Raw genomic sequence first — 22,576 nt, forward strand, 5'->3', positions numbered from 1 at the left:
AGATTCTGCATATTCTTATACAAAAATTAACGTTAATTAGAGAATTTTAATTTATTATATATAATTTATAGAGCGATTGGCTCCGTCTCCATTTCCTTATTGCTTCAAATTTGTATTTTCACTTGCATTTAGATGCAGCGTAAAATACGATATTTTTGTCTTCTCTACGCAATGACTGATTATCGATATCTCTCTCACTTATTCTTCTTTGTACAAATCACAGATTTTTATAGACAATTCGAGCTGCTCTTGAAACCTATCACATAGATTCAAAATACAAGTACAGCTTATTATTCTTTTTCTTTTTTAGCTAGAAATACGACACACGCGACTTCAACGTATACTTGCTTAAAATTTGTCCTCTATAAAAAATCAGTCTCATTGTCTATAAGGTCGCGTTAATGTCGAGTCTTCCTACACGCCTATGTACATCACTGATGGCGAGGATGGCGATGGTAATTAATTGTTAAAAGAATCGAACGCTTCTCGAGATTCACTTGTACTAATTTTCTATGCTTATCAATCAGATCTTAAGTACATGCATATACAAAATTTTGATATTAAATCTGAGAATATGTATTTTACTATATAAATACTATCAAAAAATTAATTAGAAATAATTAATAGAAATTGAGAGATATAAATATACGATCAATTAACAAAAGCTAAATATATAGTTGCTAATAGTATTTATTCCAAATTGTTTTGATGGCTTTACATATTTTAAAATATTTTTCTCACTCTCTCCTCCTTCCTTCAGCAACAATATTTACGAATCTCGTAAAACGCCACTGAAGGATCGGACGAAATTAAATACATCATGCGACATGTCGAAAGTTCGTCCAAGACTGCGAAAGAATACGCGAACTCATTCTAATACTGTTCTCAAATATTAAAATAAATTACATTCACCCTGTTCTTCCGTGCGACACGTGCTTAAAATTCGCTTAATCTAAATTAACTACGGCACGTTTGAATCGCGTATTCTTCGTCTAACGACAAATTAGAACGTTTCGGGAGTCGAAGTCGCAATGTATATCTGCTTTGAGAAGACCCAATACCTAAAATATTACTTATTAACATTAAAATATATAATTAACATTAAAATGAAACTCTAGGAATTTGATTGTCAAAATTTATACTATGATTTTCAAATAAAAATTGTATATTTTCTTTTTAAATAAAAATGTTAAATTATCATATTTTTTTATTCATATTTAACATTATAAGTATATTATTTAGAGAAATAGCATATTTGTCGAAATTTTAATTTTGGCATTTACCTGTTGTCTTTTTTATATGGCAAGTCTAAATATATGTCATTAGGCATACAATTCACTTACAGGTATTGGATTTTCTTGAAAGGACTGTGTGTAATTGAGAGCCATGTCTATCTTATTAAAAAAAGAAGGAAAAATGTATCTCACAAATATACAAATTTTCGTTCACCGCAGAATGCTCAAATATTCGCGTTGAACGAGAAATTTGACACCCCCCCCCCCCCCAATTTATGAATAAAACATTCTTATGATTAAACGTTTTGTAAAGTTTTAAGAACCATTAAAAAAAATGAAATTTACAACAATACGTAAAATTCCTATAGTTTTTCTGCACAACGCGATTTACCGGGACTCGGATCTTTTGGATCATGAGCTTACCGGGGAATTGAAGTTTAATGCTTATTATCTTATTATGTAATAATAAATCCTAATATAATAAAGCCGAATACATCCTGGCAAATTGGAACATGAATCAGCATTCGAGCTATCGTGAAATTAGAAAGTAAGTAATTTAATAATTTAAATAAATAAAATAGTTTATATATATTATTGTGAATTTCTCAAAATATTCTATAATTTTAATAATTTATAATTTTAATAATTATATATTATAAAATCAAATACTGACCTGGAGAAATTTATCAGGTCTTATTATAATTATCAATGTAAGATATCAATAGATATCATACAGATAACACAATTCCTAATAGATTCAATTTTATTGAAATTTAAATCATCAATATTGTCATGATTACAAAAATTAGGATATCGTATTATTGTTAATGCTAGACACGCTAGGCACTCAGTCACAATAGATTTCTCTTTCTTTTAAATTTCACGATCGCTCGAGGTAGAAGTAGAATAAAACCGGGAAAAATCTTGAATACGGATACTTGCTTGTCATTGCGAAAAGTCCAACAGTTTAAAAAGCGCATAGTACCCTGTCCAAAATTTAATAAAATTATTATCATTCAATCATATTCCAATTTTATACTTTAATTATAACGACGATATAGAATGCCCTGCGAAAAAGTAGCTCGATTTTAACTCGATCTATTGCTAATATATAACAATCTTATTATTATTATACATATAATATAATATAATAAAATATCAAATTTTTTTATTATCAATCTTTGAAACAAAAAATAATATTATGCAATATTCAACATGCTAAAATGAATGATAAAATAATTGCTCATAATTGGTAATTGCTGGTAAAATACGTGACTATTTATTGCTAAAAAACATGTTAACATTGTGATGTTAATATCGAATTACCTCTTCGTCGCCTGAAAACAGATAAGCAGGTTTGGTTTAACTGGCCCAATCCGGTTTTATTCGACCTACCTCCTTCACTTCAATTTTCAATTTTCATGATAAAATTCATGGTTTTTTCCGTGGACTTATTTCGAACGAGAAGAACGGCTTCAACCAGCAACCGACGTTGTAGTGCCGCCACGGATATCCTCGTCCTCGTCGTCGTCATCGGCATCGTCGCGACAACGCGACGGTCACCAGAAGTGCGACTGCACGTAGCCGCCCCCGCCGCCGCCGCCGCCACCCATACCAATCGGATTAAACCGGTGCGGATGTATCTTCTCCATTCTCATAGCGCCCGGGCCGCCACCTCCCCCGCCTCCCCCGCCGATGAAGCCGCCGCCGTGGGGTCCGCTGCTGCGCGGCCCGAAGCCGCTCGCTCGACCCAGCATCCCTGGACCGCCGCCGCCGCTGATTCCCATCCCGGGGGGGCCGCCTCCGATGCCGCGGGCTCGTCCCCCGCCGACCCCGATTCCGCTCGTTCCTGGAAAATTGAGGACGCCTGAGATGAAAGCGGGCGGTTGAAACTGCTTCTTGGAAGATGGGTCTTGGTGACGCTGCTCCCTTATTATTTTTTTTTAATTTATTTTTCTCTAACGCTGATCAGAAGATGCTGGCTTACAGAATTTTTCAAATGGGCCAGAGATATTCCATGAGTTTTTCTCTAGAATTTCATAATTGATCTTAAATCAGCTGTTATATCTAAATCTCGTTTTATCTCTCCGTTACAATTTTATATTTAAGTAACGTATGAAAATTTGACATTTAATCTCTAGATTTTCGATGATAAAGATTGATGGATAAGATTCGGAGACAATTTTTTTAATAGTTCTTTCTTTCCTTAGATAAATGTTATTTGTAATGTATCCACTTCTAGCATTTGCATTTTTGCTCCGATTTCTCGGCAAATGTTAGAGAAAAACGAAGGAGAAGCGTCATACAATAGAAAAAGAGGGTCGTGCGAATGACTTAGACGTGGTATATCTGTTTCTAATATTTTAATCAAATTTAACGAGCGACCGCAGTGAGGAAACTCGATAACGAGAATAGGAAAGATGTAAGATGCTGATTAAGAAAGATCTCCAGAGGATCATTGAACGATACGTTTCTTCCTTTTTTTTGAAGCGTCGATCCTCGGGAGTATACTTTTTGTCCTGATGATTTCTTTCCTTTTTTTTTTTTTTAATACGAAGAAAGCTTCATTGTGTTTTAGCTTGTCCGATTGTCAAGAGTATAAAAATGGTACAAAAGAAAAAAAATATTTGTAAAACGCGACGCTTGTGCAATCTGATTTTCAACACTTAATTTTAATGGCGTAATTCCCAAAACGAATATGTATAAAAGTATCACAGAGAGAGAGCCATTGTTTCCGATACGCGGTTTTCTCTTGTGTTTCGAAAATTGAATTTATCCTGTGTCTGTGTCGTCGTGTCTAAATTCAATTTTACGTCGCGCGCGAGGGATCATCCATCAATCATATCATCAGCACAAAAAGCGTCAATCGATACAATAATTCACATTTAATGCTCAACACGTTTAAATACAAATATCCGTACAACGAGATACGAACATTGATTTATAACTGCTATAATGTGTCATAGTTTTGCGAGTATTGCTACGTACGTAATGTCAGTGTCCATGTATGTTAGTTTATGTATGTGTATGTATGTGTGTGTCTATTTTTGTCACATATTGCATAAACATTGTCCTTAATGTGATACTAGATTCGCCTAAAGGCGATTAATTTTCGCTAATTCAGATATTTTTTTGCGCGTAGACTATATATATATATATATATATATATATATATATATATATATATATTTCTTAAAATCTCATAGTGAACAAGAGAAAAATACGGTGGATATATCGAGAATGTCGCGAGCGTTCTCAACCGAGGCCGAAGAAGGCGAATTTCTCTTCTTGAGAAAATGAGGAGTTTTAAATAAATTATCGCTCTTTCTTTTGATCACAAAATTTGCAGTATTTAAAATTAACAATTATCGCTTAATTAATCGCGGAATTATTTATTAATATTGAGAAATAAAACTTGAGTTGAAGTACTTGTGTGTATATTTGTATATAAAAAAAAATTATAACCTTTTAATTTTTAATTTTTAGTATGCGAACAAATAATATGATTAACGTTAACCCATTTAAAGTGTATTTCTTATATTAAATTTGATTCATATGTTCGTTTTTAACTTCAAAGTTTTATTTTTTGCTCCTCAAGCCCAATTAAGTACTGATTTGTATATAAAATTATATATCTTGTTTTATCAATTTAAATTTTATTTTTTTAACATGTTTGAGAACGACTAAACCACTAAATTTAATTTATAGTAAATTACAAAAATAATCAAAGCGTTGACAATTAAAAAGCTCTCGTGAAATATACTTGATATTCTTGTAATCAAGAGAAATGCGATAATTTTTAACACCTCGTATATATTAATTAAATGTTGTTAATTAAATTAACATTGTATACCGATTAAAAAACAAACCGTTACAAAGAAGCTGTGCTGTCTTATTACTATAATTCGCTGTTAGTTTATCGATGTAAACATTTCAAGGTGTATTAGATGTGTTTGACATGTCGTATACACGTGTCATTGAAATTTTAATACATGTGAAATTAATTTAAATCACATTTAAAAATTAAATCAAAAGAGAGGAAATTAAGCTTCGTTAATTGCTTGTATCGCTATGTTTGGTTTTTCTCTTTGCATTCTCGTTAGTATTTTCTTATTCTTATCACAGCCATCGTTAGCACTACTGGACTTCGGGATTAACCATTTCGCACATTCTTCGATCCGTTAAACCTTACAATTTACTACTTAACAGTTTAAAACTATTTACAATCGCATTTTTTGATTAACTTGACAATTTCAAGTCGCACTCACATCGCATTTTATCTAATCGCAAACTTATGCGAAGGAAAAATCACGAATCTCTCATATCGTATAATACATTGTACGTGTTATAATCCTTGATTTATAAATTATAAATGTAATTTAATATAAATATTATAGCCATTTGTGACTCATATTTTTTAGCACTGAAAAATTATTTTTCTTTATATCAATTATTATTGCAATAAAAGACTGCATTTTTTCTGATTAAAATATCCGTAAAATTCTTGTTAACTTAGATGTTTAATATTATAGATTGGAAAAACGAAAAAACGACGAGAGTTCTTTCCATGACGATGATCGAAAGATATCTTTATATTAATTTATCTAACTTACTGAATGTATATATATAAGTTTTCAACGTTTAATCAATCTTCTTATCATCTATAGTAGCGATCGTACTGTGCAGCATATTACGTATCGATTCGTTGATCAATCGATCGTCGGAAGATTAGAGTAAACTGTATTCAAATCCCGCAATTCTTAACGATAAAAATTGAAGATTCTCTGTATAAATTAAATATCAGAAATTTACAATTACAAGATCAACTTATATATCTTAACATGATGTCAATTTTATCTTCATATAAAATATTACATAGTAAAATTAAATCTATATATATTTATTAAATTATTACCAAAGTTTTATTAAGAGAAAAATTTTTTTTTTAATTTAAGAAAATTTTTTAAAATTATACAAAGGAAGGAAAAACAAATTTAAAAAAATGCTACGAGAAAAAATTGACACTATTCTAAATATATTTTTCAGATTAGTTTCGATTAAGCTCGTTATTACGTAAAGCAACGTTTGTGCAAACGCATCGGCGTTTAAAAATGTAGTTCGGTTCGCAACTTCCCGACAATCGATCGGTCAGCAGCCGAAGCAGGTCAAACGCCCAGCGCACATTCGCAATATTAAATTCCTAAAAGTTTCGACTTCACGAATTTGCCCTTACGAAGAAGCGCCTAAATATCTTACGTTGAGCAAGGTGGATCCTCGATCGCGCTACGTGTTTTAGGATTTCACCCCTTAACTAGTGACATCACTCCCGACTTTGGAACATTTATACGTACGAGAAAAAGAGAGAAACATTTTTAGAAGTCTTTTGAAAAGTCTTTGAAGAATTCTCTGCAGTTATTTCGTAATTGAAACTCTACGGTTATTATGTGATAGCATTCCACAATGAATATGTTGCATATGAAATGTGTTTGCATTAAAAAAAGATGAACACTAGTTAAGGGTAAACGCACTCTCCTTCTCGTAAGCGCGATCTATAACAAGATGAAAAAAATGGAGCGCAATCAGACACAAGGTACAAATATTTTACGCGTGCGATTAACCTTAAGTCGCATCTATGATAAAATTGAATCAACATCACAGTTTTAATAAACAGCGTTTTTTATACTTGCTATCATCTATTACTTAAATAGCTATAGAGATTCCTTAACATATGATATACATGCCAATAATATTTTTAATTTATAAATAACAATTAAAAAATTATATATATTATTAATATCACATATTTTATTACTATAAAAATTTTACTTTATAAGGCTACGAGTTAAAAAAAAGTCACATTATTGGAAGAAAAATTTTGAATTATAGAATTCTATTTGCGACAAAACTTTCACACATGTGTCAAATTGTTACGCCCGGAATATGATTGCGTCCCATTTTTTTCTTCGCAAGCAATTGGCAAGGTGGTGTGATAAATCCACGAAAGATGGACGATTGTCAAGGTCGAAGGACATACGTATTATTTTCTAGCTCTTAATGTCCATCATTTTACTGACTTTCTCGCCACCGGATCGACCGGCTTAAAACGTCGTTCAGAATTCCAAAGAGAGATTGTATAACAGCGAAAATCGCTACTCGTCTTTGCGATAGAATTACGCGAGACGACAGAACAGAGTTCTATTCTCTACGAAAAACGAGCGAATATCTCATCTATCTCTTAACACGTGTATCATTAACTAACTATACTGGTATTGTTCGATGCACTCGGTGGCGTAACATGTCGCAGACAGAATAAATGAAAGATTCATGAAATTTCATTGGTGCTTTTATATCCGGCGATTGATATACGATATCAAAATGAATAGTGAGCGTGGTAATTTATGAGTTGTAAAAGAAATCGATTTAGCTATTTTTAATTCTTCGGCATCCATTTAAATATCTTTTCACGGCGTATTTTCTAAAAAAAATTTTATATCATCCATATACAAGTCAAAATTTTACACATAAAATTTTCCATAATAATTTATAAAAATAAAAAAAATATTTTTAAATTATCTTCTAAATAAAATCCATTATGCGACCAAATTAACTTTTCTCAAAATAAAAATTTTGCTGATTTTTTTTAAATAAAAGTCTCTTCAAAAATTTGAGATGTATAGCTAAATCGATTCTTATGTTGTTTCAAATATATTAATATACATTAATTGTATTGCTTCATTTTCTCTATTCAAGATTGCCACCGAGAACATATAATTGGACGCATCCTCAGTTTGCGGAAGCATTGTGTATATGATATTTTTTTCTGAACTACGGAATAATTCTAAAAATATTATGATTCCTAAGACGAGAAAGGATGTCTAATAAATATTCATTTGATCTGTAGGTTTTTTTACAGATTGCAGCGGCTATACGTAACTGCTAATAAGATCTGGAGCGCATAGTGTCATTTTTTTGTTACGTTGAGAATTAATGTCTATCTACGTAGCACACAGAGAGATGAAATCTGCTCCGATTTTTTCTATCCTACTAGATCGTTAAAATCAATCTCGCTGGATTGATCGTATATCTTTGTATATCATGCGTAACATTGTACGAAAAATCGCTGTATCTAATAAAAAAAAGATCTCGAAGAAAATGTATCGTCAAAATCTATTAAATATTACACGATCATTATATAACATACAGCGATTTTATACCGTGTCCGGAATAACAAAAATCGCAGGGACTTAAAATTACGAAACACAGACTTATATACAATTGTTAAACTCTTAGGTTCGCTGCGAATAATTAATATACGATCGTTGAGCAAAAATCATATTTAGTATTATAATAACTTTCGATATAATCACTGTCCAAGTTGTATCGAAGACTTTTCCTATTTTGTATTCAATGCAATTTTATATTCGCGCGTCTCTCTTTTCAAACTTCTCGCTTTACGAATACAAGCATCAAAAGGCCAACATTTATAAGGTATATATTTGGCCAACATTTATAAAGTAATTTCGAATTTTACAATATAAACTAGTGCTCTTGAAATAAATATAATTTTTGTTTCGCTAATGTAGAATCAATAAAACTTTTTTCGAAACAACTTTGAAATAATTCGCCGATCAAAATCGCCTTCATCGATTTTTATTCGATACATAAAATTATATATTCCACCTTCATTTGAATACGCGCGATGTTCCTCGATACCAAAAACTTAAATTTAATTTGAAAATTACTTTTTGGCCTAATTACAAGAGAGGCGCTATTAATTAATGTCGAGAATCGATACAATTTATACAAGTAACCAACGATTCGGCGAACAATTTACTAAGATTGCTCCTATCACACGAATCGCCGAGCGGTGAACGTTCCTCGCGCGATTACAACAAATTATATCGGGTGGAACACATTGCGATATACACGGCCATAATCTCTCCAGCTTCCACGAACTGCAGATCATGGATCCTCGTTTAATTACAATTGCAACAAGAACCGTGTGTATATATATAGTATGGAACGTTCAACGACACGGCGACACAACAACGATAACATCGTTCGCTATTTAGTAAAGGTAATGAGCATAGCGCTGATATTTATTCCTCGCTGGGTACAGACGCTCTCCTTCACGAGTCAAGGCAAGCATAGAAATGAAAACGTCATTGATTAGGTCTCTCTCACACAAGTTCCATCTTTACGCGTGGCCGCGTCATTACAATGGCTCGATAAGGGTACAGCATCATGCACTTGGATTCCTTACTAAAGCATAGACGCAATAAAACCACAGCCAAGTCGCTAGAGACAATTGCGCGAGATATCTTCGTATTTTTATCTCGGTTTAACAATTACTTCTCAAATAAAAGATTAACGGTGCGAAATTAATTTGCAACTTAAAAATCTAAAACCTTACAATTAATTTAATATATACATACATCCTTCAAAAAGTAATATCTTCTTTAAACAATCGTAACATAATAATCGAAAAACGCGCATAATTTATTAAAACTGCCTAACTCGCTCTGGATTTGCTTAAAAATTAAGTAGGATTGGAATAGAAACAGAAAGAAAGAGAGAGAGAGAGAGAGAGAAAGAGAGAGAGAGAGAGAGAGAAAGAGTTACGTATGAAAGACAAACGTACACTCGAAGTTTGTGAAAACAAAGTATATATTTCGGATATAGGAAATAATATTGTATATAACAAAATGTTTTGTACAGAAAACTTAAACAACGCCTTAGTCACGCTAAAGCACAAAGAGCATCAGCCATATATGGAACATGATATCAATATCGGCGGACGCGAAGCTACTGTGTGCTCGATAACATCGTACACGGGCAACGGTAGTAGAGTACTCTTAACAACAAAGTATCAAGCGAAAAAACGAACAATAGCAGCAGAGCTAAGAAAAAACAGAAGATAGGCGAAATCGTTAAGTTAATCGGTCCAGCTAACCAGCATTCAAACTGAAAGTTTCTATGAACGGCATTTTCTTTTGTGCGGCAACGAGCTGTGTCTCTCCCGGGTGAGGTGAGGTGTTTATATACCGCACAAAACGCCGTGTACATAACGCGTACCTCACGTATCTCGTCACCAGATCACACACAAGACTCTTGTATCACAACACTGCATTCTTGCTTGCTCAATTGCATATAGAGCAAGCTCTTTAAGCGGTTTTTCTTTGTTCTTTTCCTTTCAGTTTCCTTCTTTTTTTTTTTTTTTAAGAGAACCACCCGAGAGCCAAGCGGTGTCTCTTCTTTCACATCGAGTCATGCGCACGACTTTGAGAAAGTGGAAAGAAAAAAGGACACGCGCGCGAAGATAGAGGAGTAAAGAGACACGAGCGAGGAACCGTGTCTCCAGTCGTTTTCACGGAGATCTCTCTCCGCGTTTCAACGTGGTCGTGTGTGTGTGTAACACGTGTCAGAATATAAACACCCTTTCGATTCTCTGTGTACACAAAAGGTGCTTAGTGCGTTAAGTCGTGGTGGTCTGATTTAGATGCAGCCATCTTATCTGACAAAACATTTCAATGTTAGACAAATAGCAAAATAACAAAAGAAAAATGTAAAAAGAAAAAAATTACGATGTGTATCTATATCAATAGCAACTTATATTACCTATGTATGAAAAAATTAAAATTAAAATTAAAGATTTTCATTGAAACGTAGGAAAAAACGCTGCCTGATGCAAAGTGTTTTGAAACGCGGAAATACAATATAGTAAGGACTTTGTCGCGACAAAAGAAGCATTTTGCGCCGTGTAAAAAGAAAAATCTACTCTACCAAATTTCTGAAAAATATCAAGATACGAGATAGATCGAATACGCTGATCAACAGAAATCATATTCGATCCAAAGACACATCACACAGGCAAATAGAATAAAGTATAATATCTTTCGTTCAAAACATGGAAATAAACATCGCAAATAAACATCGATTGTGAAATTAGTGCTCTCCTATGTAAACTAGACGTATTACAGCAATCGTATTACAATATTACAATATTACGATAAAAAAGATGCAAATCATTTCAACTATATATCTTAGCATAGAATTTAGTTAGAAGCCAAAAAATGCACACGCGGTCTGGCAGCGCTAATTCCCTTCTTTTTTATTTTCTTCCAAGACAATTTTCAATTCCGATGAGAAAACAACACACTTAATTTATCATCGATTACCACTGCCAGGCAACGAGATAAAATCTATTAATGAATAGCTAGTCCTCGCAACGTGTATGTAAAATTACTTACCGCGGCTTTGATTGTATCCGGCTTGCCAGCCCGCGTAATACGCCGCCTTTTGTTTCCCGTGTTCCTCCGCAATTTTTACGCTAAGCGGCTCCGATCCACCCTCCGGTATTGTACCATGAAGTTGCGCAATAGCCTCCTGAGCTTCTTCCCTTTTATCGAATCTGCAAATAAGGAAACGGTAAATAATTTCTAGTGCATTTTACAAGAGTTGTAGAAATGTAACATTTATCATTTATACAAAAAAAAATAATTTAATTGAAATATATAATATATAAAAATTTCTTAAAAATACTAGAGAAACGTTAATCTCTCCATTACTTATTTTTAAGTCGTTCGCTGGCTTCTTCCAACCCGATAAAATCGAAATGAAAGACATCCAAGTAACATTCTTAATTGTTGGCATAAACTACAACGACTCTATTTCACGCGAATAATATGTTTCCCACAATTCTAGAGTAGAGTTCTCTAGTTTATTCATACGTTTTATGTAGGCCAAACTAAAGGGAGCATATCAGAATTATGTAATTGAAACCAGGAGATGTACAAAAATACTTTGGCAGGAAATTTTCGCAAAATAAATGTGCACATACATGCATCGCGTTGTGCAACGATATAGTATGATTGTCGCGAACAGCTGTTTTGAACTTGTTCCAATTTTCAATACCGCATATTATTTATACGCATACTTGACAAATGTACATTATGTAAAAAATTTCATAAAAATTTATTAGATTCATGAAGCCCCTTTTTTTTGTCTCTACGTATGAATATTTATAAATATTTACAAATACAAATTGCTGCGTAAATATAAATCTTTAATATTTAAAAGATGATTCAATGACGATTTTATAATTAGTGATAAAAACTAATCATCTTTATTCACCTTACAAACGCTACCCCTCTCGGTAAACCGGTCAGTTTATCCTTCAATATATTTTTCTGCACAATGTTGCCGTATTTGCTGAAAATTTCGTCGATCTGACTTTCAGTTATATTTCTGCAACGAGAAACGATGTCTTTTAGTATAATAAATTTTCCTCATTGTTGAGCTTTATTTCCTAGAAAATGAATCGTACTTCACCTTGGTAAATTCGTAACGTAAAGATTTGTTTCCTTAATTTCTTCCCCAGAAGGCCGAGCGAACGACACTTTCAAACGTTTATTTTGCACTTGAAGTCCGTTTAACGTGCTTATCGCCGTCGCGGCATCCTCAGCCTTTGCATAGTTGACAAAACCAAAGCCGTAACTGTAACCAGTCTATATAAATGTTTAAATTAGTATTACACGTACAACACATTCGTATCCCACAAGTTATACAGAAACTATACAATTTACCTTGTAATCCTTCATGACTCGACAGGACTCGACCGGACCAATCGTCACAAAAAGACTGTACAGCTCCTTCTCATTCATGTTTTGCGGCAGGTAATTGATGATCAGATTCGTTCGCGGCTCCTCATTGCCTTTGGTTTGTGGTTGTTGTTGTTGCTGTTGAGCTTGAGACTGCGGCTGCTGCTGCTGCTGTTGTTCTCGTTGGTCGGTCATTTTGTGGCACTGTTGCTGTTGCAGGTCACCTCCCGACGACGATGCCCGATTCGACGAAACTATTTGATTTCGCTGCAGTTGACGTTGCTGCTGCTGTTGCTGCTGCTGTTGCGCGATCACCAGTAATCGGGCTTGCGGTTGCTGTTGTATACCCCAACTGGTACCGTCCAGTGAAACAACCGTCGACGGGGTCATCGGCAAATACAAAAAATATAAACAAATTCATTACTATGTCTTCCCGGTACAACGACGCTGCCACGCTCGACGTAGGCCAGCCTGCGCTTTCGAAAGCTCTCATCTTTCTCTCTCTCTCTCTCTCTTTCTCTCTAAGCAGTCTCAAAATAAATAGAAAATAAATGTGCAATATATATGTATTGATGCCAGACCTGTGTGTGAGAAACAAACAAACAAAGGCAAGTAAGGATAAAACAGAATCATATAGCGGGCAAAAATCAAAGATACAAAGTAGGCGTGATAAGTAACAAATTGTTTGCAAAATTTTCTGGGCGCTTTTCAAAATAAAATGCTCCAAACTCGACGCTTTCAAGTGCGTCATCCCGCGTCGATACTTTACCCTACTTTGTACCGATCTAAGCTCGAACAACGTCTTTCGCACATACTCGATAATCTAATTCTCGGTATCTTAAGAGATTTCATTTTTTTCATCTCAGAATCCGAAGACTCTCTAATATACATGCGCAACCGACGCGTTTCGAGAAATCGCAAATGTATATATTACATATTATATATTATATATACATGATCGAGCGGTCGCGTGCAATGACACCGTGCGATATCGAATTTCATTGAAGCGCTGCGGGAATTTACACGTCGACGCGAGGAACAAACTTACGCGCTCCATTCACATCAAGTCACGAAACGCGCGAGCCGAAAGCGAGGAAGGGGAAAAAAATTTTCCGCGTACTCGCGTGTTTACGAAACGCTGACATTCGGTCGTCGTGTTTAAACGACACCGCAGGACGTCGTCAACAAAAGCGACGAGAGACAACAACGAAAACAGAACGAGAAACGGGAACGCGGGAGCAAAAGGGCGGGAAAAGAGAGAAAGAGAGAGATACAGAGAAAGAGAGGAGGGGGGGAAGAGATGGAATTTTCAAAGTTCCCCAGGAACGTAACCTTTTGGCCTTATTTCGAAGGTGCCCGGGGAAGAGTGGCCCGGCGGATTCGTGAATCGACCAAGCTATCGAAGCGTGGAGGGAGAGGAGCGGGAGAGGCAGGTGGGAGGAGGAAGCGAGAAAGAGCGAGAGAGACGGAGGAAGCGGAACGCCGAGAGCGACGAAGAGAGGGAAAGGCTGCGTCGCGCGCGCGCGCGCAAGCGTACGCACTTATGCGTGTACGTACCGGAGAGCCACGGAGAAGACTACTAGTGGAATTAGAATCGACGGCGAGTGACGTCGTTCGCTCTCGCTCTCCTCTCCTCGCGTCGCTCCGATGCACACCGACGAGGACGGGTAATTATGTAAGCGCGCGTACTGTCAGCATCGCGCGCGCTCCTTCCGTCCGACACCCGCGATAATCGTCGCCGCCGCCGCCGCCGCGCTCCGCCGGATCGCGGCGGAAATAAGGTCGCGCGCCGCCCGGAGTAAGGGACGCGCGCCCTAGGGAAGCTCGAGCGACGCTAGAGGGCTCCTCGGCGGAGCGCGGAGAGAAACGACCGGGTGTTACTACCTGCGGCAGTTGACGCGATGCGTTGCGAATGCGGGGGATGACGCGCGCAGCCAACGACGCGACGGGATGCGCGCGCGCGCGCGCGGATGCGTGCGTCTGGGTACGTGTGTGTGAGCGGGAAAACGCGACACGACCGACACGCCGCACGCGAGCGTACTGACTGAGCCCCAGCCCTGACCTGCCTCGCGCGACACCCTCTCGCGGCACGCTGCCCCACTATTCGATGACGACGACGACGACGAGGAAGACGGCCGCGAGGATGATCTGCGCCGCGTGACGTATCGCGGCGCGCGCGCGGGTCCCGCCTAAAGTCTAGCGTGTTTACGATGGGCCACGATCGCGACGGAGCGTCGACTTTTTCTCCCTCTCTTTTTTCACCTCTTCATCTTTCGAATGGGAAGAGCATCTTTAAGGCTAATACATTTGTCGTACGACAAATTTTTCAAGCGCATTGACTGGCTGCGGGATAGAAAATTTCTAAGGATTCAAGAAATTATCTCGCGTCAATTTATGTGCTTAAAAAATTTGTCGCACGACAAATGTAATATTTGGCTGAGTCGCTATCGCGATCCCGGAATTTTCGCCACGGGCGATCCTTAGCCATCTCCGTACAATGATCTATTTTTAGATTATCCCTCTCTTTGATCGTTTTCGCGCGTGAAATGTACGTATTTGTGTCTCTCGCTTTTTTACCGTTGTCGATTTTTAGGAGAAACAGCCGCGCGTCTCCCGAGGGATATAATCGGTGTCTTGAAAATTCTGGCGCCAATCGCACGGCAATTTATTATACCGGGATACAATCTGCGAATGGAGTCGACCTTGTGTAAGGCGTCTCTAGAACGGATCGTTTTCCACGCGCGTTGAACTTTAAGACGTTACGTTACGTTACGTGAACGCGACAAAATACGCCCTACTTTTGAGTGTCGCAAAACACGCGATTGCTGCAGCGTATTCCTTTTCCCGTAGAATCGCGCACGTGTTTCCCCCGTGCAAGTTCTCGGGCGAAAAAGATCGATCGTCGCATACGAAATTAAAGGTCTCGTAACACGGAAACGCATTGCACGGATAATCCCCGACTTAAGGGACGTAAAAGGCCGCAGCTTAATCGCTCGCATGTGTCTCTCGGAGCGTTTCATAAATCCCAGCCAAAAATACGGTCTCCGCATCCTTGTCATACACGTCGAAAAATAGACGATTGTCAGAAATAAGCGCGCTATTTCGCTAGACGTAATAATCGTGAAATAGTTCGGCCGAGCATCGCGTCAAATTATTTCATCTCGCGTCGAGTTCATAAATTCCACCAGTTTCACCAGCTATTAATCCCGTACGGAAATAAATGTATTGCTTTTCTAGGAAGATATCTCTAAGAGAGATGGATTGCGTAACCCGACAATTATTTTTGGCGTAATATCGGGAATAGAAGCTTGACGTTTCTCAAATTTCTGTGTCGCCTAAAAACTTGATCTCGGAGATAATTCTAGATATTTTTACATTCTACCCCTTCTCCTCATTCAAATATTAGATTTATTCCGATTTTACGCTAAAAAAATGAACCAAGATGCATCTCGAGACGAGTTTCTTTTAGAAAGAATCGATAACCATGTTTATTTATCTGATTCCTTATCAAAATTCTATTTAAAAAAAGAATGATCTCGCTACTAAATTTCACTAAACACCGCAAAAAGGAGCCGACTGATGGTGTACCTCAAAGCAGCCTCCCAGGAAGGGACGGCGAACATCGCAGGTTCACTTCCGTTGCGTCCGGTGGGCTTTCTCAGTCACGAGGACAACGAAAATGCACGGCTCTCTGTCGCGAAAGGCCGACGCGCGAGTCATTTCATTCCTCGCGTCTCGCGTATTTTGTTTTCCCAAGGTCGTTTTGCACGCTCGCATTTTAACGACGACCTGCCATCACCTGTCTCGTCTCTACCGTCAACGAATAAAAGTTTTCGTTCATCGAGTAAAAGTGACATCGGCTAAAATTGCACGATCTACTCGGCGTCACTTTGCGTATCTTGAACATGAGACAGCAGAGCTGTTTTACATGAATATCTATGTGCATAAGAATTTATGCAAATTACGAAGAAATGTGGGAAGTTAGATTAATCGATAATACGTTACGGATTTAAATATCAATAATATTCGCGATATCTGTGTAACGTTTCCTATACATGTAGCGTGTAATTTTTCATGCTCAATCGTTATGCGATAAAATGTGACATGGGCGTGACGTTACTCGCGGAATTATATCTTGCCAAGTTCGCGAGAAACGGATCTGCCCGGAATCTGTACGGGCGCATTACAGGACACTGCATTGCGCTACAATGCACCGCTGCTGTCATGTTCGCCCCCCCCCCCTCTCCTGCCCCCACCAAAATTTAGCGGGAAAACGCCCTGCCTCGCGAAGGGATCGAATAAACGTGATACTTTTCAACGCCGACAATGATTCCTCGTCGCTAATTAATATTTTTTTATTAGATAAGCGGCGATATTTCTTCCTTACCTCCTTTTAACGGCTTAAAGACGGAACAGCTGATAATAACGCTCCGTCAGAAATGTCACGCCGTGAAATTACGCGCGTTCGGAGCATGCTCGCACGTGTATCGTATCTAAATATCCGTGCATCGTGACAATTGGTTAAAAAGTGTGGATATGTTCAATTATCCTAAGCTAAATTAATTTTATAACCTATGATATCAATGCATATTTTTTAATCTTATGTCAAATTTCTCACAAATGTTAAACTCTACCTCTCAGCTGATTACAAATGTCAAACGTCAACTTGGAGACGCGCAAGAAATTTCCATAATTTTACACTGTCAATGCATTTCCGACGAGTGTTTTTATATCGAATTTCTTTCGCGAAGGAGATCGCGCACTTGCTAACGATACGGCGCATAATCGGAGACTATAAATGACGATCCCGAGGCTCGCGTAACACAATAATGCGCGGTTCCCGTCGGTGTAAAACGTTCGCGAAAAGATGCATTCTAACCTTACATTTTCTAACTTTACGTTTTCGCGCGGGACCCGCTTCGACTTGAAGGAGCGAGAGAAATAAAATCCGGAAACTGGACGAAACTCGCATTTAGCGAGTTATTTCGTTTATTATCGCTAGATGTAAGTGGATTTATGAGGATAAACAAGGATCACGCTCCATATAATTCCCCCTTTCCTCTTTCGGCTGGAAAGTGTCAATTGCCAACGCGTGCGAATTTTTATGCGAGCGTCGACATGTGTCGCGAATAAACTGCACATTTGATGGCTACATAAAATCCACTTGGAAAGAGCAAACACGTATAAATTCAAATATGATAACTCAACCGCGAATCAATTTTCTTTTCGCGAAGAATAGGATCGCGTTACCTCATGATACAGCAAATTCTTGTCGCGATTCTCTCTCTTTCTCTTTAGGCTCGTAAAGGAAGATGCTTTCATTTTTTTTTAAATTAAATATTTCGTCATAAAATGCTAAAATAAGTTATTAATATAATGTTGCGGGGCAAAGAAAAAAAATATATATATATTATTATAATTATTATAATTATGATTAATATATATTTAATTATATATATAATTAAATATGTATTAATCATATTAAATATATATCAATCAATTATATATATAACTAAATATATATATATATATATATATATATATATATAAATATAGCTATGATTTTATATATATATATATATATATATATATATATATATATATATATATAAGAATGTTATGTAGAAATCACACGAGGAAATGAGGAGCGACTCGTAGCTCTTACCGGCCTTGGAAGTTCAGCTGCTCCGCGTTCCGATTCCGGGCACATCGATGCGTTTCGTACCGTCTCGACGCATACTTGGTATCGATCGAGTCAGGCTTTCCGGTCGCTTCACGGGGTCGCCTCTCGATCGCCGTCACGACAAATACGCGGGTACACAGGCCGCGAAAGCGATGTACGAACAATTATATATATGTACGCGACAAGTTATAATCGGTTGCCCGATCTGTTCGAAACTTGTCACCCGATATATTCACGGAAGAAAGATGGCTAACGCAAAAAATGCTCTGCCGAAGGTTGTACAACTGTAGAGAAAAAGTTGCGATGCAAGGGGACGATTGTAACGGATATGCAAATTAGATGTCGCTTTCGCGGGCTTATAAGCTCTTAGGAACCGTTCACCAGGAACCAGGTACTGAAAAGGCGAAAGGTACACCTTTGCACTCGCGTCCCGCAGCGAGGCGAATTCGATCAACGAATGGCTCGATTATCCACTTGCTTTGGACAACTTTAGATTACACTGCATACTGCAACAAGACGCCATGATGTTCTGAAGGTTGGGACAATTCAAAGACGTATCTCCGAGGGGCCCTGAATCGCTTTTGAATACAAATATCAGATGGTCCTTTTTCAATAGAAAATTTTATTATATGCCAATAAATAAATTAAGATTATAGATATGTGGTAGCAGGGCTATATCGAGGCCAAATATTGGAGGTGCTTTATTTTCGTTTTTTAAAGCAACGATTTCTCTTTAAAAACCGCTATATTTTCTAAAGAGAATATATAATTAAATATATATATTTATATATCTCAATAAAACATAAACTGGGAATACTTTGCGCGACGATTTCGTCGGAAAGGATAGACGAATAAACGAGATATAATCCTAGAGATCTAATCATTAATCAAAAAGTTGTGCATTTTTATTTTGTGCAAGACAAAAGACTTTACATTCATATCTATCCGCTCAAACGAATAACTCTGGGTCTGTTCTTTTTAGCTGCACTGTTCCACTAGTCCTTTTAATCTAACTAACTACACTGTTGCACTAGTGCAGTTAGTTAGAGTGAAAGGACTAGTAGTATGTTTGTCTCTTTCTAAAAGTCTCGTTCTAAAATCATAACCGTAAGGTTGTAAGAAAACTGACCAATTATAGTCGATTATTCTTTTATCAGAAAGAATATTCGACCATGATTTGTCAGTTTTTTTACGATCTTATGGTTACGACAAACTTTTTGTTTTTGTAGTGCAAAGACCTTAACTTATTGCACTAGTGCAGCTGAAAAGAACAGACTTTCTGTCACACGATATAATAATACGATTGCAAAGTATCCTCATTTTACAGTATAACAAATTTAAAACGCATTTTTTGAGTATTATAAAAAAAAATTGTCCAAGAAATTACTTCTTGTATGCATATCAAAGAGAAAAAATCTTTCAAAGTCTCAATAAATGCTTCTCCAACGTTTTCACACTAATTTTGAGATTCTTTGTTATCGTTTTGATTTTCCTGATTAATATCTTAACGCTGAATACAAATTGTTTGCCCTGCCGTATCTCGCATATATTACTGGGCGAGATATATAAATGTATAAATAGATATAAAAAAGTAGAAATAGAATCTTCCATGATATACATATGCAAAGTAAGCGATGGAATGAATATGGAAGATATGTTTAGCATATCTATAAATGTTACTTGTATAAAAACAATCTTGCCTCGTGTACACGGCGAGTCTCTCGCGATTAAAAACGTAAATAAATTATATTCGTTATATAGATGTTGTTGCACAAGGCACGCAATCCCGATTGCGTTCAATAGGAATTAAATAGAGATCGACGTTGAGTATTTTTCGAGGAGGAGGCCCTTCTTCTGGCCCCTTTATCTCAGTACAGAGAATCCTTTGGCCTTTGTAAAACGAAACGGTCTGCAGTTTATATAACGCGTATTACATTCTGGCGAGGCTCGCACTGGCGTGCTGGCGTCGTTCTCCTTGTCCCAGGCGTGTCTCGGCGATTCGATGCCGAACGGACTGTACAGTTTCGTCGGCGTACGACCCAGAAGCTGGCGGGAGCGGGTCTGAGGTGTTTGCATGTTGCATGGCGATTGTTGTTCCTCTAGCCTCTGACGTCTACGTGTGGAACTTCTAAATTTCTATACACAGAAACAATTTAAATATGAATTATATGCTTGAGTTCCTTTTTCTTACAAACTTGTGCATAATTATTTCATTATATATAATATTATAGTACAGACAATTTATATTGTTTTATATATTTACAAGCAAAATCTTTATATATAATTGATAATAATAAGAATATTTGATATAATTAATAATAATAACAATATGTATAATTGATAAATTATATAATTTATATAATAATAATATAATTGATAATAACAATATAATAACAAAATTAAGAATTCTTTTTTCCTAATTTGTGACATAACTTTGCGCTTCTATTTTCAATATAACTTTGATAGGTTTTTTTGCACAATCTAATGGAAAAATTTTTCTTTTTTTATTTATATTAGGCCCGGTTCCACAACTCGAGTTAATCCGAGTTAAACTGGGTCCTGATTGGTCCATTCACTACTTAAACTCGGATTAACTGGATTGTGGAACTAGGCCTTAGTCAGAATTGTTACTTTATAAGAAACAATATTCATTCAAATGTATATGTTGACAGAAGCATTTGGGTCTGTAGTAAACTACAATGACACAAGCCAAAAAACAACATTGATTTCTCATCATAATCCTTCAGCAAATCGATTTAGGCCCGGTTCCACAACTCGAATTAATCCGAGTTTAATATGTTAAACTGAGTCCTGATTGGTCCATTCACTATTTAAACACGGATTAACTGGATCGTGGGCCTTACAATCTCTTTACCTGAGATATCGTGCCGAAGGTTGTGCGTACGGAGGATATCGTCCTGGACAGCTTCTCGGCGCCGTTTCGTAAGGCTCGTCTCGAATCCGCGGACACGTTGCCGAGGCTGATGTTGTTCCAGGCCCGGTCGGTCGCTTCCTTCGTCTTCGGCGATTTCTCCTTCGCGTTGTCGCCGGGGGGGACCTTCTCGAATCGATCTTGCAAACGCTGGCGAAGGTTCCACGAGGTCCGCACCATCTCCGGCGAGTTTCGCACGGCCAGCACCTCCCGGTGAAACGTAAACGACACGCTGCGCGAGTCTGGTCGCATCCTTGTCGCCGATATTTCGATGTCGTGATGTTTAAGTCCTACTGTCGCGAGCCTGGGATTGCCTGGGGCCTCCTCCGATATACTATACGAGACTGCGCTTCGAGCCGATTGAAGGACGAGACGTAACGAAATACGGTTGTACCCGTTGCAGACCGTTGAAAACCGTTTTCGTGCGACTTTGATGACCGCCTGATACTCAGAATGACAGCTAGAGGGGAAATTCGAAAAGTTTAGTAATTTCTTTTTAAATATGGCGTAGCCAATCAGAGACTCCAATAACAACATGGCGTAACCAATGAGAGATTCGCTGCTTTCCCATTCGCGGATTCCTCTCTCTATTCTTTTTACGCTACCGCGCATGCCTCTTTACTTATTTTATACACTTGGTCAGAGAGACTTTGGCACACTTGGCGCGGTATATATTTAGACTTAAAGAAATAAACTTTGCATTTTTCTATACGAAAGACTGTCTTAAATATTAGAAAGAGAGAACGATAACGTTCGAATTTCTTCCTCTCCTTCAATTGTGCAAGAGAGAAAGAGATCCGACCGCTATCGCTCTCTCTTTCTAATAATATTTAAGACAGTCTTTTGTACAGGGATGCACAGTTTATTTCTTTAAGTCTTGGTTGCACCAATGTTATTTTAGCTTTAAGTGAAACTTAAATATATGTCGATCTTTGGTCGGTATTCATATTCCGATCTTATATTTAAAATTGTCTTAAGTCCGAGGTTGACTTAAGCCCGGGTCCACAATAGGTAATTTAAGCCCTAAGCCTTAAGAAATTGACCAATCACAGTCAAGTATGAAGAGAATATCTGACTGTGATTGGTCAATTTCTTAAGGCTTAGGGCTTAAATTACCTATTGTAGA

General features: G+C 37.1%; 1 protein-coding gene across 5 annotated transcripts; it reads right to left on the bottom strand.

Annotated features, from left to right (window-relative positions):
* Nucleotides 1–2,672: 2,672 nt before the first annotated feature.
* LOC105253659 (sex-lethal homolog) lies at nucleotides 2,673–22,077 on the bottom strand. 5 transcript variants are annotated; one of them, XM_011261815.3, is made up of 6 exons: nucleotides 14,393–14,927; nucleotides 12,821–13,416; nucleotides 12,567–12,742; nucleotides 12,369–12,482; nucleotides 11,486–11,646; nucleotides 2,673–3,084 (listed from the first exon to the last, which is right to left on the bottom strand). In XM_011261815.3, exons 2-6 carry the CDS (start codon nucleotides 13,223–13,225, stop codon nucleotides 2,795–2,797), a joined length of 1,146 nt encoding a protein of 381 aa, XP_011260117.1. In that variant the 5' UTR covers nucleotides 13,226–13,416; nucleotides 14,393–14,927; the 3' UTR covers nucleotides 2,673–2,794. The 5 variants fall into 5 exon arrangements, 4 of the variants coding, with proteins under 4 accessions (XP_011260117.1, XP_025267619.1, XP_025267621.1 ...); XM_025411834.1 differs by lacking the exon at nucleotides 2,673–3,084 and adding an exon at nucleotides 8,842–9,362 and having other exon boundaries at nucleotides 14,393–14,926; XM_025411836.1 differs by lacking the exon at nucleotides 2,673–3,084 and adding an exon at nucleotides 9,887–10,744 and having other exon boundaries at nucleotides 14,393–14,924.
* Nucleotides 22,078–22,576: the final 499 nt, after the last annotated feature.

The sequence above is a fragment of the Camponotus floridanus genome, unplaced genomic scaffold (genome assembly GCF_003227725.1).
Source record: "Camponotus floridanus strain SB8 unplaced genomic scaffold, Cflo_v7.5 scaffold435, whole genome shotgun sequence".
Lineage (NCBI taxonomy): Eukaryota > Metazoa > Arthropoda > Insecta > Hymenoptera > Formicidae > Camponotus > Camponotus floridanus.

Excerpts from the sequence above, each read along its gene's own strand:
- LOC105253659 (XM_011261815.3), bottom strand. The coding sequence starts at position 13,225 with ATGACCCCGTCGACGGTTGTTTCACTGGACGGTACCAGTTGGGGTATA. Across the intron at positions 12,483-12,566 it reads TACGTTACGAATTTACCAAG|AAATATAACTGAAAGTCAGA; the intron begins GTGAAGTACGAT and ends TTCTCGTTGCAG. Across the intron at positions 3,085-11,485 it reads CGGATACAATCAAAGCCGCG|GAACGAGCGGAATCGGGGTC; the intron begins GTAAGTAATTTT and ends TCAATTTTCCAG.